Source organism: Buteo buteo, chromosome 20 (genome assembly GCF_964188355.1).
Source record: "Buteo buteo chromosome 20, bButBut1.hap1.1, whole genome shotgun sequence".
Classification (NCBI taxonomy): domain Eukaryota; kingdom Metazoa; phylum Chordata; class Aves; order Accipitriformes; family Accipitridae; genus Buteo; species Buteo buteo.
Window position 1 is genome coordinate 13,732,896 of NC_134190.1, and position 13,660 is coordinate 13,746,555.

Genomic DNA, 13,660 nt, shown 5'->3' on the forward strand with positions numbered 1-13,660 from the left:
GCAACTTCTGCTTTCTGCTATCCATTTCCTTCTTTCCTGAATAGTCTGGTAACTGAATGCAGTGAATATAAGGATAATTCCTCTCCCATCCAATTTTAATATTTGCATTTGTCCTTCAGTCTTTCTTCAGGTAACTTAAAGTTGTTTTCCTTAGGTCTTTTAGGCAAGAATCTGCTTTTCCCACAACTTCTATGTATAATATTTTCCATTTTATTCCCTTTCACTTTCTTTTTCCTATACCAGAGTTACTGAGCGAAAGCAAATTTCTTGCTTGTGTAACCTAAAGACTTTGACTCATATGCACTGAGGCAGACATCTGCAAAAACTTAGGGCAGCACTGCTTTCAGGGGTCTGTCTCTGCTAGAAATTGACCTTCACTTCATACAGTGACAAACAGGAACATGTGACTCTTTCCCTGTGGCAGCAATTCCCAGCCTGGTGTATAAGCTTACGCTGCCACTCCAAAATCTGGGCTCAGCATGTTTATTATCCAAATAGCCCTTAAAGAAACATAAGGGTGGGGCATGACAAGGCTGCTACAAAGAATGTATGGCAGATGCATGCTCTTTGTGCAGAGGCCTAAGTGTCATTTGTCAGTGACTTAGAAGACCGTTTCTTATTCGGGCCATGTTATTTTAATATCAAAGTGCAAAGCCAGCTGTTAGGTAAGCTGATTAAAGCAAGAAATTGTGTAGCTAAGAGAGAAACCCACCCTTTGCATTATGCACAAAATGGGTTAACGGCTTTCAAACACAAAAATAATCCCACTAAAGTTCAAGGTAAAAATCACAGATGTTAAGAGCCAGACAGTTATTTTGTCCTACTAGATCCTGGCTCATAGACAGACAGTGCTCCTGCAGGTTTTAGGGTAGGTGTTCTGCCTCACCAACTTCCAGTGCTGGAGATCCCCAAGGAAGCCCACCTGCACTGATGCCGGAGGGGATGCACCCAGCCCTCCAGACCCAAACAGCAATACGGAGTGGTGTGAAAGGGCAGGGAACAGATTCGATTCCTTTTTGTTGTTACTTAGGGTAACAAAAATACAGAACTGCCTTTGATTTTAGGAAACTACATACTTTACAAATGGGAGATACATTTTATAAAGAAAGGCAATACATGCACATACTGCTATATGATATTTGTATTTGGTTTTTCTCCTCTTCTGGTGTCTGTCATAGCTTTAATATTGCTTTGTAAATATGTGGAAAAGCCTAAGGCTGTCCACAAGGCTTTCCAGTTGTCTAAGTCACTGTGCAACTGTACAGCCTTTTGCATTATTCATGATCTGACTTCATAGCTCAAAGGCACAAGTGTAAAGCTCTCATTTAAAAGAACAGGATTGGCCATAACAAGGTTGAGTATGGTCAGCATATTCCCTGGCAAACAAAAAAAAGTGGCAGCTGGTACAAAAACTGTTAAAATAAACTTGACGATGTACTTTACTGTTTCATAAGCAGCAACGGTATAATCTGCAACTAAATACTGCTTGTGTTATTAACCACTTGTAGGCACGATGTCACTGTTTATATGAGCAAGGATAATTCTTCATAAAGGTTTTTGCACCGATCATTGAAGAGAATCCCTCAAGAATCAATGAAGATAAATGCTATATTGTCAGTTAAGCTGCTAGATGTAGTACTCAAGATACTTACAATACATTCGAATTAGGAGATTAGCATTCAGATATTGAAATAAAGCACCAAAAAGAATGGAGGGAAAAAAAAGTCTTCTCTCTGTAGTCTTGTACCTGAACATTACTTGAAATACCACTCAGGAGAGCAGTTTATGGGTTCTTCCTTCCAAAGAGCCTTCAGACGCTGGGCCCAGGCAATCAGCATCTCCTTCCTCTTCTCCTCAGACACATACTCCGGAGCAAAGCAGATGTGAGGTGCAAGGACTTTGACACCACAAAAGTGCATGATTCCATGCTGGACTCAAAGCAAAGAAAAAAATGCCTCAGGAAATAGTTAGTCTTTCACTTTCAGTTCAAGAATGTAGAAGATTCAAATCTGAAACTGTTTCTCTGGCCCAATATAAGGCAGGTTTTCTAAACCTGTGCATTTATCAGGAGAAGGGAAATAAATTGCAAAAGTTCACTACCTGTCCTGGCAGTCACTAGTGAAGGCTAGACATTAGGTAGAATGACATATAATACACTGAAAAATAAGGTCAACTTTATTTATTCTGCTCTGTGCTATTTAAGTTCTATTAAACCCACAGAACTGTTCTCTTCGGCTGCTATATGCTATTAAATTTGCAAGGACCAGAGACAGCCTAAAGTTCATTGTACTGTTTGAATCTCCACAGATTGTTCCTGAACTGCAGTGTATTTCTCATCTACTTCTAAGTATTTTTTTTAACCTTTTGCCTCTGGCTTAGCCAAACAATCCTGAATGAAGGCTAGTGCCTTTCAAATCAGTTCAACTTGCCATTTTCCCTCTGTGTATTTCTGAATTCACAGTTGTGTTTCATTCTTTGTCATGTTGACTTGCAAGCTCTGCCACTAGATAGCCTCACAAGGGCAGACAGCTAGTAATGGTAATGGGTAGGAGACCAAAGAACTTAAGCACATCCATTGTATTATACCAAGTAGTAGCTTTGCTTTACCACCTAAATTTCTCAAAGCATGCTTGCTAGTTCTGATAAAATAATAATAAGAAGAAGATAAGCAATAAGAAAAGGCATGCTAACTTTCGTATGCTGATCATTAATACCAGGATAATGTGTGACTCCCCTTCTGCCCCACATCCTACATGAATCAGGTAGCTATGGGGAAAAGAAATCCTGCACACCAGGGATAAAGAAAATCCTATAATACCAGAGAAACTTAAAAGACTGACAGTATGAGCTTTCTCCAGATTCCAATCTGGAGGAAGGGGAACAAAACAACTTTAAAACTCTGTGGACTTCTAAAGTAGTCTCAGGATTTTAGGGCCCAATTTATAATCTGCAGATGCTTGGAACTGACAACTTAATTCTTTCTTATTACATTATATTTCATATAAAATAAACAATAATACAACTGTTACAAATAATTGGAATAATAAAAATTAAGGCAAACAACAACCAAATATTAATATATTATACCTGGATGGGCCACAGGAGGTAGCGAATATCACCACTGATACCTCCTTTTGCATACATCTCTTTGCTTCCTCCAGTGGTGAAAGAAAACAGGGCTAATTTGTTCTAGAATTAAGAAAGCAGTGCTTGAGTTAGGCATGTTTAAAGAAGAATGGCTAAATAGTTCAAAAGATATTCAGGGGAACCTGAACAGCATAAATTTCTAGAGGAGGTGGTGTCCTCTTCTTTCCCAGACTTTATGTGTAGCAGCACCTCTGAGGCAAAGATTAACAACATACAGCGTAGACAATTGGACTGTGTGTCAGGGCTTTGGGCAGATACAGGTTAAAAAGAAAAGGAATTACATGTCTGACACTCTTGCATGCAGCAGGACTGATCCTTGTTCTCCCCTATGCAATGCTTGGAAAACTGTGGTTGGAAAGCACTCTGTTACTGAGAATCCCTTTATCCCTGTCCTTCCTTGAGGCAGAAGTTGAATGCTACAGTCCTCCTTCAAACTTGGGCTTGCTTGTCACTTGCCAAGGTGACAAGGTGTTCCTCAGGTGTTCTAAACCCCTGTGTTTCTTCTGCTTCTGTAACTGGTATTAGCCATAGGCTTGTGCTCAGCTTCTACCCACTCAGTTTTAGCTTCTGTAATTGAAATAATGTTTTTCCAGCACAGTATCCAAACTGCCTTGAGCCTGCACTCAGCATGCAGCTATGATCGTTGGGGATTACTCCTATTCATCTTAGTGAGGCAGTCGTTTCTGAAATTTAAACAAACTGAAATGTTTGGAATTGTTAAGAAGATCAGAAATTACAGAGATTAATATGCAGTGAACATAAACATGAAACTAATATTGTTTCTGGATGCTACAGTTGTCACCAAGTAAGATCCATCAGACAGTGGGCTGACATTTTCCAGGGATATTCTCAGTGCCGTGGAGAATTAAAATTTTATGGATTGTCATTGAGAGATACTGATCTTGCTTAATTTATAAGCTACAAAGAAGAAAAGGTTGAAAGAAGATAGCTGGGACAGAGGCTCGTGCACTGGGTATTTCAGGTTTCTGATTAAGTTTTATAGTTTAATTCCAACCTTTGACATCTAATCCCAGAACAGGATCTTGTCACCTATTCTAGTATGTGACTCATTACAGATTTGTGCAGTCCTACAGTGGTGGGAAGAATGACATACTATAGTTTTAGGAAATGGATTGATTTAAACTGTTTGCAAGCTGTATGCCACCCCAATGCACTCTGATACACCTACCAAATTACAAAGCCCATTTTGTAGGCCAGCTAAAAATCTCTAGGAGATTGCTTAAATCTTTAGCAAGCACTGCATTCTTCTTATTGTACTACCTTTCAGACACTTTTAACAAGCCAGACAAGAGCAAATCATGATCTTAACAAAACAATCTCAAAAACATACCTTGAGCAAACCGGAATCATAACAGTTTGGAAATTCATGAGCAAATCCTTGGACCAAGACTCTGTCCATCCAGCCCTTCATGATTGCTGGCATGCTGAACCAATACAAAGGAAACTAGGCAAAAAGTAAATTACCTTGTTAGCACAGAGAGTCCGGGCCATCCTTAGGCCTGGTCAACAGGCTAAATCCTATTCTCTTAATCTGTTCAGATCTTGTACATGCCTTCTTTCAGCTCTCTGTCAGGAGAGGCAGTAACTATGCCTGGCAAAAATAAATGAAGTGCTTTCTGTTTGTAGTAGTCTCGGGTACTTACCTGAGCACCTACAGCACACTAACACCATAGTGAATGTGAGGGCTTCCACACAAATTAAATTGGAATATGATGAAGCAGGAAGGCACCATTTAATTCAAACTTAAGACTGTACAGAATTGTGTCTCCTATTGCTGAAATGCCAGAGGAACATATGATCTAATGGAGAATGTGGCCAAAATGCATACAGAGAACCTTATTACCAGGACTGACATCTGATGATCACTTCTGATCTGACAGACTGCTGACAAATGCCATGGGATCTTAAGAAAGGCTTACTTTCATGCCCTGGTGTCATGATGACCCTGAATCACTTTATAGAGAAGAAAACTTCTTTAACAGTAGGACCCTCTGCTTCTAGATTCTTCAGTTAGCCCATGGGACTACAGCCTAAAGCTATCACGTCTTATTTGCATTATCTTGAATGCTTTAAGGACTCCTATTCTAAGATGCATCACTATCCCTAAACCTTGGTACATGCTGCAGTACAGAAGAAGAAATTCTGTAAAAACTTACCCATATGTGGCTTAATTCAAGATGGAAACAATGTGGAAACTGGGCAATCATCATTATCTTTGGAAGTGGTGAGTTTAGTCTGCAGTTAATTTTAAATTACTTTATGATGTCTTTGAGAGGCTTTTTTTTCTTTCTTTCTTTCTTTTTATTTTCTGCACCAGAACATACTCAATTTCATAGCATTCTACAGACAGAAAGCAGAAAGGAACCACTTCCTTCAGGGGATATTTTACTATACTTATCTCAGAAGCAATAGTGTAAAAATGATGAAGACTTACTGTGAAATGCTTAATTGAGATATGGTCATATTCTAAATTTCATCTAGAATTGGGCAGTGGAATATATATAGGCTATGCCTAAGGCCAACAGTCACACAGGCACACAGAGAAATGTGAGGCTAGTATTGCCTTATACAGTACTTCTGGGAGTTGTGGACACCAAGGACAGAGCTGGTACAGTGGGGAGTGGAGATGGGGTGTAATGATCCGTTAGCAATTCCAGATAGTGCTTCTGCAACTCAGCAATAAATGAGGACAGTCTGGTTGGGGAAGTCCCGATTCCCTGAGACCACTGGCTGCTCCCAGCTGCTTGCCCAGAAAATAAGCCTTGCCCTGCTTTCTGCTAGCCTGCCTGATAACTATGGTCACGTATGTTTTTATGCATCCAGATATGAAGTTTGGCCACGTGTTGGTGAATTACTGGATTTGCTGTTGTTTCAACCTGGATAATTGTGCTACTGAATTACTGGATTTGCTGTTGTAATGACCCGGATAATTGTACTACTGATCTGTATTTAGTTACTCTACCATTACTTAGAGATAGAGTGTTTTTTCCTAACGCTGTTGATCTGGTGTCTGTTACCATATCCCAAACCTGTAACTCAGTGGGGCTGCCATAAGCCCTTACACACACCTCTGTGTGTAGATCTGTGTTTGTTTTGGGTGAGCTCCAAGACAAGGGGGTAGTATCGGGCTGCCTGATAACATGGCATGATTTTCATATTGAGAATTATAGTATTATTTTGCACTCAATACTCTCTGGTCTGAGTTGCTCAATGCAATCATTTTGGAGTGCAGGTAGTGTGAGGACCAGTTTTCACAAAACGTATGCAGACAAACTACTTTTGAATGTTAATTTTTAAGTGAAGCACTGCTGTGAGTTCTACTCAGGTATTTTAAGGTTCTAATTTCAGATGCCTTCCTACTCTCCAAAAATGCCAGTGTTGCACTGTCGTGTGAAAAACTCACACTGTGCTAGCACGAATAATGCTCACACATGACCTGGTATTTTTTATATTTTCTAAAATCCACATCATATCAGAAAAACCAGACACCTTGAAATTGCTATGCTGGATACAGATTGTTTTATGTTGATGGCAGAGCTACTACCTCTTTTTACTCTGGCTAGATTCAATGTTCCTAATGAAATCTATAATCTTTTCACTATTGCTTTTCTTTTGTTCAACCCTATATATTACAGCTGAAGTCTTTTTTTAATACAATTTAAAATAATGACCTGAAAAATCATTAAGTCTGCTTCCTGCACCTTCTTTTGCTCTTCAATCAGATCATTGGACAAATCTCCTCTCTTGTAAGCTTCCCATGTCTCCACACCATAATTGAACTCTTCTGGGTTGTGCAAGCAACCTGCGGGTAGAAGTGAACAGTCATTCCTTGCCTTGTTTCTAGCATTGTAGCCAAATAAGAATTAGATATATGCTGCAATCTACAGTTCTAAATTGAGTTACTGCTTTCCATATTTCCCCACTTCCTTTTTTTGTGTGTGTCTGTGGATATTCAGCAGCATCACAGTTGATGGCGATTTGATTTTAAACTGAAGAGGAATATAGCATCTCAGACTACTAAAACTTTTGCCTTTCTGTGGCAACATATAAAGTGCAGTAAGAGGACCTAAGCTTGGCTCTAGACTCTGGTGATGCAGGTGGATTATTTAAGAGAATTTTGCTAATTGCTCTGCTTCTGCATTAGGGATTACTGAAACCATCACACAGTCACAAGCACTATGTAGCTGCTTTTCAGCCTCTGTAACCGGGAAATTCAGCTGGGGCTGGGGAACCAGTATTGGCTGGCTCTGCTGACTCCACTACAGTTAGGTGAGCTGATTCAAGTATGTCCACATCAGATGTATACATTCAATTCTGCTGATTCAACTAGTAGATCATCAATCTCTAGCAGAAGAGAGTGGCAGGAGCCTCATGAACTAAACTCTAGCAAGTCACAGAATGCTATCCGAAGGCATTTCTCACCCACGAGAAATGGACTTCAGAAATTGATTGTGGACACATGCTAATGCATTTTTCCCTTCCAGTAATGTCACTATGAGCCAAGGTTCATATTCAGGAGTGGACTTTTAGAAATGCTTATGTCTGGTCATTAGCAAGTTTTTTTTTCTCATTTTTTGCCAGTGCTTGCACTAGACCTGTGCTATTGCCTTTTGATTCTTGTTTTAAAGAAGGTGTTTCAGCTGTCACAGATTGTCATGGCTTTGTGTTTCCTAACCTGGAAAAATACCGGGGCTACATGCTATTAAGAGCACAGTGAAAATATCACATAAGCCTAACAAGAGCATCACTGTTTTTGTCAAATCTTAACTGCATCATCTGGTCATTTTTAGTAATCCTATAATACCAAGGTAGTCAGGAGGTGCCAAGACAACTCAAAAGCCCAAGCACTTAAGTGCCTGGAGCTAACTTGCAGAAAGCCTTTGTAATCTTGTTTGTTAAGAGTAGATGGTTTTTAGAAAGTGTTTTCAGTTGATTGTAAATACCACAAAAATAGTAATTTTCCCTCATTCACTTTAGTCAAAAGGCAAAACACTGTTCTACAAATCTGCACTATATGGATATTTCATTTTTCTGATTGAGGGACCATTTCTAGTGATCAGATTTATTAAAATAAAGATGATACTTGTTGGGTTGCTACACTGACATTTCTTAGTCAATGCTAATAGAAAATAAAAAGCTGGGTCTTGTTAGTTGGGGGATATTTGTACAAAATCATAGCAACAATTTTTTGGAGTGCACCTAACAGTGTTGTTCTGGATTGTTAGTGCAGCAGGATAGACAAGATGAAAATTTGTCTCGTTGTTATTGTTGAAAAAAGTCTATTTTGGGTAGTCTCACCAACAATGTCATTTCTTGTTGCTCTTGGCTCAAACTGCATTGCATATAAATCAGACACTGTTACACTGCAGCCCTGCTTGCTCAGTTCTTCCACAGCAACCCTCTTCAAAAATCCGTTCAAGGACTTGGGCTCTTGATGTGCATAGACTATCAGGACTTTTCTCCCTGGAGGCAGAAAGAAAACCAGAAGATACCTTTGAGTATAGGAGCTAGATACAAAAGAGTTTGTGGAGCTGGTCCTTCATTTTTCTGTAGTGTGTTTTCCAAGCGGCACAAAACTAGTGAAAACAGAATGATAGTGGCAGCATTTGACTCCTGCTCAGCAGCAATGAGTGACTCATGAGGAAATCATCAGTAAATGCCCCCTATTCCGCAATTTTGTGCTACACTGGGCTTTCCTAGGTGGAACTCAGTGGACAGTGGGTGCGTTTCGATAGCAGGTGACACTGCCCTACATCAGCACAACCCAGTCCCTCCTCTTGAGTCAGCATTTGTGTTCATCCGATTCTACTGCCCACCCCCAAAAACTCACCCAACAACAGGAAAAAAACTAAATCAAAACAAAAGCTGTCTGCTGGTTTAGCTCCCTAAGACTGGGTCAGACAAGCTACAGCACAAGTGTGAGGGGTGCACTGGGTTCAAAGTGGTGCCAGCTTAGATTCCCTCAAACTGTTGTGGAACAAATTCTGAAAGCTCAGAGCATCTTCCTACTGCAATGCGGGATCCCCTCATCTTCCATTTCAGTGCTGCACAAGTGAAAACACTGGGGTAGATGTTTAAGATGCCGCTATCCCAGTTCAGCATCATCACAGCAACTTCAATAGAAAGCAACATGATTATTTTCTTAGATGTGGGAGTGAGCTGTCCTAGTGTATCTGAAACTGCTGACAAAGTAGCTTTAAGGTAAGCTCAGCAGCAAGATGGATATGTTGGGGATGGAGCTTCTTAAACTGATGTAACAAGGTATATCAGAGCTTACTTGTTCAAAATTTTACCATACATAGGCCATTCAATTTTAATAATTCTCTAAAAAAAATGATCACTGAGCACAAGGGAAATGTGAAATACTTTTTTTGAGGTAGTAGTTATTTATATATAAACACCGCAGAGAATGAAATTTCCAGGGATTGTTGAAAATTACCAGATCTGAAAAACATGCAGCTTTTGGTTCCTGACTGCCGCCACAAAACCTGAGGCATCTCCTGAGTTCAGTGTCTCCAGGGGACACAGAAGGAGTACAGCCCAGAGCACCCTCAGGGTGACAGGTAGGTTTCAGGTATCAGAGATAATGAATAGAACCAGAGCTGAAGGCTTAGAAGAAAAAATACCTCACTTTTAACCTAAATTGTAAAGGGTGATTATTTCTCCAGTGTGCATAGCATCCATGAAACAACAGCTTTGTCAAAAGACTATTACAATTTGTGGTCAGATGCTATCATAAATTTAACACGCGTATAAACTATTTAACCATCTGCTCCATAACTTATTCTGGAATACCAGAAGCCATTACCTCTCTGCTGTTCCTGCTAACTCTCAGTAAATAGGTGGTTCAGTAGCTGGAGGTGACACAAGCGCACAGATGCGATAAGATTAGTTCTGCAAGCTGCTGGTTTGTTTCCATTTCAGTGGAGCTGGGGGCACTCGGACACAGTGCTGGGAGAGACCGGAGTTTTCAGAGGCATCGCTTACTGAAGTAATTTCAGTCCTTTGAAAAAGTAATACCGTAGTATCCCAACTAAACGTTACAGATATGCCACGTACCAGCGTGCCCAGGCCTGACATGAGGACCGTTTTTATCGGTATTTGTTCTTACCTGCCATTTTCAGGAAGCACCCAGTAGCTTCTGTCTTGAGACTCTGACGCGGCCTGTGAACTCCAACGACAGATTCGCTCGCGTGAGAAACAGCAGGAAAAGGTACAAGGAAAACGGCTGCTTCAGCGGGAAAGGCACCATTCCGTGTGGAGGGGACGGGCTCGCCGCCGGCGGGACAGGCGGGCCCCGCAGGCCGCCTCACGCCGGGCCTCGCCCAGCCCCGGGCCGGCAGCACCCAGCGCCGCTTCGCCCCCCGGGCCGCCGGCCCAGCGCCCCCCCGGCTCTCGCCCTCCCGCTTCACCCAGGGGCCGACCCGGAGGCGCCGGGCGCTGCTCCTGGTTTTCGCCCTTCCCTCTAAAACCCGGTTTCAAAACGACTGCCGGGTGCTTGTACCTGCTGCCCGCGGCCCGCCGTACCCCCGCGGCGGGGCTGCCAGCGGCCCACCCGCCGGCCCCGCTGCCCGGCCCGGCCCCGGGGGTGGGGACGGGCTCGGCGCCGCCCGCTGCGGCTGCGGCGGTGGACAGACGGCACCGTGAGGGGCTCGCCACCCGCCGCGGTTACCGCAGGCGGTAACTGTTACTAATAGGCAGGCTGGCTGGCGTTTCTTGGGAACGAGTGCTGCTCCCGGCCGAGTGCCGCCGGGGGGGAAGCGGGGCGGCTCACGGGTGGGTAACCCCTCCGTCTCCTGGCGGCGTTCGGTGGGTCCTCGCCCGTCTGCCAGCGACGGAGTGCCATCAGCTGTGGTTTTCAAATGGAGAATCCGAGGCCGAAATCAAGTGACTGGGCCGACGGCCTGGGAAATACATGGGCGAGCTACCGGTGTCCTCTTGCAGCGGGGCGAGCGGGAAACCTCTCCGCAAACCTCGCACCATCGGCGTTTTCCACCCGCTGCCCTCTGTGCTGTCAGGGTCGGGGGAGACACGCACCCCTCAGCTGTCCTCCCTGGCTTCCCAAGGCTAGAGCTGCCACTCGCCAACATACACTGAACATAAAACACGAGCCCTAATTCTGCTTGGCTGCACTCTGTTGGTTATACGGGAAGCAGCGTGGTAAAGAACTAGGCAGGGACTCCAGAAACCCAGACTGAAAGTTTACTTCCCATCAGGTAGGATGTCTTATTTTTGTCTTTTCATCCCATCCGGTAACAGAAATAACGAGATCTTCTGACAAAACACTCGGTGTTTAAGCAGCTAAGGGCTGCTGGTATTAGTATACTGCTAGCAAGTAGAATTCACTTTTGTGAAGACTGGGCAAAAACTGGCAAAGAAGCTGAAATGGACATAGCCCAAAGACTTTGAGTTTTGTTGCTGTTTTACTAGAGTTGTTTTTTATAGCTCATATAAACGACCAAGCCATCATTTCCAGCCCCCCATGCATAAGGTCTATTCATGGTAAGACATGGGAAACTAAAGGAAAAGTGCTAGTAGTTTGTATACCTGCGTAATATTATCTGACAGGCTATTTAATAGGATACCTCACAGAAACAGTAAAAAAAAATTACACTGTTCCTGCTAATGTTTCTCCATTCAAAACTTGCAGAGTACTAGAGTATTTCCAAGGGGTCTTTTTTTTTTTTTTTTTTTTTTTTTTTTTTAATTTTCCCTGTTCCTGCTTTCCTCCTCAGTGTTCACCCTGCATTGGAAATTGTTTCTGCCTGGACATCACCCAGGCATTGGCCGGGTCTCTGCTGGCATGTAGCCTCCTCTGGGGCCCCGTTTCCCTTCCTATCCTTACCTCCTGCTATCAGGAGACTGATCAGAGTGAATGATGGCTGTCTCCCAGCCTGTGTGTCCAAAGCTTTTTCTGGGCTGGGTGGGAGTCAACACATGCTTGGTCTTACCATGACAGGGAGTATCAGAATCACTCCTGGATTCCCACCCTGGTTTTGACATAGCTCCCAGACTGACAATTATCTTGGTCTCTTTTGGAGGTTTAAAGTAAAGAGTGAGCATAACATGTATAAAGTGAATGGCCAATTTTCTCTTGGAGCACAAAATACTTTTGTCTTCCACAGTATATATTGTTATCATATATATTGTTAATGTTAACAACATTTGAAAAGGTCTACCTGCATACAAAAACAGCATTAAAAAGGGGAGTATATTTTGGGAGGAGGAAGGACTTGAGAGAACACATTTGTGATGCATTAGATGGCTAGACACCTATGTTAAAATATTTCACAGTTGTATAAGAGGAAAGATGGTTTATTTTACTACCAGTAAATAATAGGCTTTTACAACTGGAAAATACTGCAATACTGTAGGTGTGCGTTGTGATTTTAGACAAATGAAGGCTGTAGTCTCAACCTTGAGGAGTTCATGAATTTGAAGAGCATAAAATCATTAAATGTTTCTACACATAAGATTGACAGCAGTGATCTCACTGTAGAGGTGAACCCCCAGTTTCTGAGTAAGGTTGTAAGAGTTTGCAGGATTAGTTCCTGTGTTAATTCCTAATATATCCTAAAGTACCTTTCCCTCAAATACTGTTGGAATGATCTCTAATAATTTTACAAAATTTTAAAAAATCCTTTCATGTTTGTCTTTGGCTGAGGCCCATTATAAGGATTTTAGCAGCCACATTCAGCAATTTCTTAGCAATCTTGTGAGCACCCATTAGTTTTTCAGAGCTCTTCAGAGAGTTCTTTATGAAACTCAAATTTCATAGTTTTAGGAATCCATTTGTTTTTGCTCTTTGGGCAACTGTGTGGGACAGAGTGAAGTTTCTTGTAGCCTCCTTCTCCCTCTCCTGCTTCCCCTGCCTCCTTTAAAGTTAATTAGCACTCAGGAAGATGTTGCAGTAGCTCGAACACTCTATGAGATTTTAATTTTGCAGGTTGGGAATGTTTCTTATTATCTTCCTCCCCCACCTTTGCATTTGATATCCCTCTCTCTAGTCCTCCTTTGCAATAAGAAAAGTGGGGTTTTTTTTCCCATTAACTTTTTGTTTTCCTAATTGTAAAAGGAACTAGGCCTTAAGCCTTATCGTTTCTAAGACTATTCATATTAGACATATAACTAATAATTAGAAATTGTTTTAGATATGATTAGTAGAATGCAGGTGCTTATAAAACAATATGCATAAGCTGCTTATTTGTCCTATGTGTCTCCCCCTCCATGGCTGGCTTGAAACCCAGTCAAGCTGAATCAACAGAAGAAGGATCATACATCTTAGACCTAAGACATGGGAGTAAGTGATTAACTTTAAAACAATATAAATTAACAGAATAGCATGAGTGATTTTCAGAAGTTTGAAGGTAGTCTTTGATGTGTAAGAAGATAAGTGATTGTGGTGACCGAAGACCTTCTGCCTACTACCACTAACTTCAGAAGAACCGGGAGACGAGAATTGATAAGATAAGATGAATAATAATGACATGGG

At 41.9% G+C, this 13,660-nt stretch overlaps 1 protein-coding gene across 2 annotated transcripts; it reads right to left on the bottom strand.

The window, feature by feature from the left end:
• Window positions 1–1,594: 1,594 nt before the first annotated feature.
• Window positions 1,595–10,989, bottom strand: NQO2 (N-ribosyldihydronicotinamide:quinone dehydrogenase 2). Of its 2 annotated transcripts, none has more exons than XM_075052154.1 (7): window positions 10,673–10,989; window positions 10,280–10,339; window positions 8,467–8,631; window positions 6,840–6,970; window positions 4,499–4,612; window positions 3,088–3,189; window positions 1,595–1,928 (listed from the first exon to the last, which is right to left on the bottom strand). In XM_075052154.1, exons 2-7 carry the CDS (start codon window positions 10,284–10,286, stop codon window positions 1,755–1,757), a joined length of 693 nt encoding a protein of 230 aa, XP_074908255.1. In that variant the 5' UTR covers window positions 10,287–10,339; window positions 10,673–10,989; the 3' UTR covers window positions 1,595–1,754. The 2 variants fall into 2 exon arrangements, with proteins under 2 accessions (XP_074908255.1, XP_074908256.1); XM_075052155.1 differs by having other exon boundaries at window positions 10,280–10,332; window positions 10,673–10,834.
• Window positions 10,990–13,660: the final 2,671 nt, after the last annotated feature.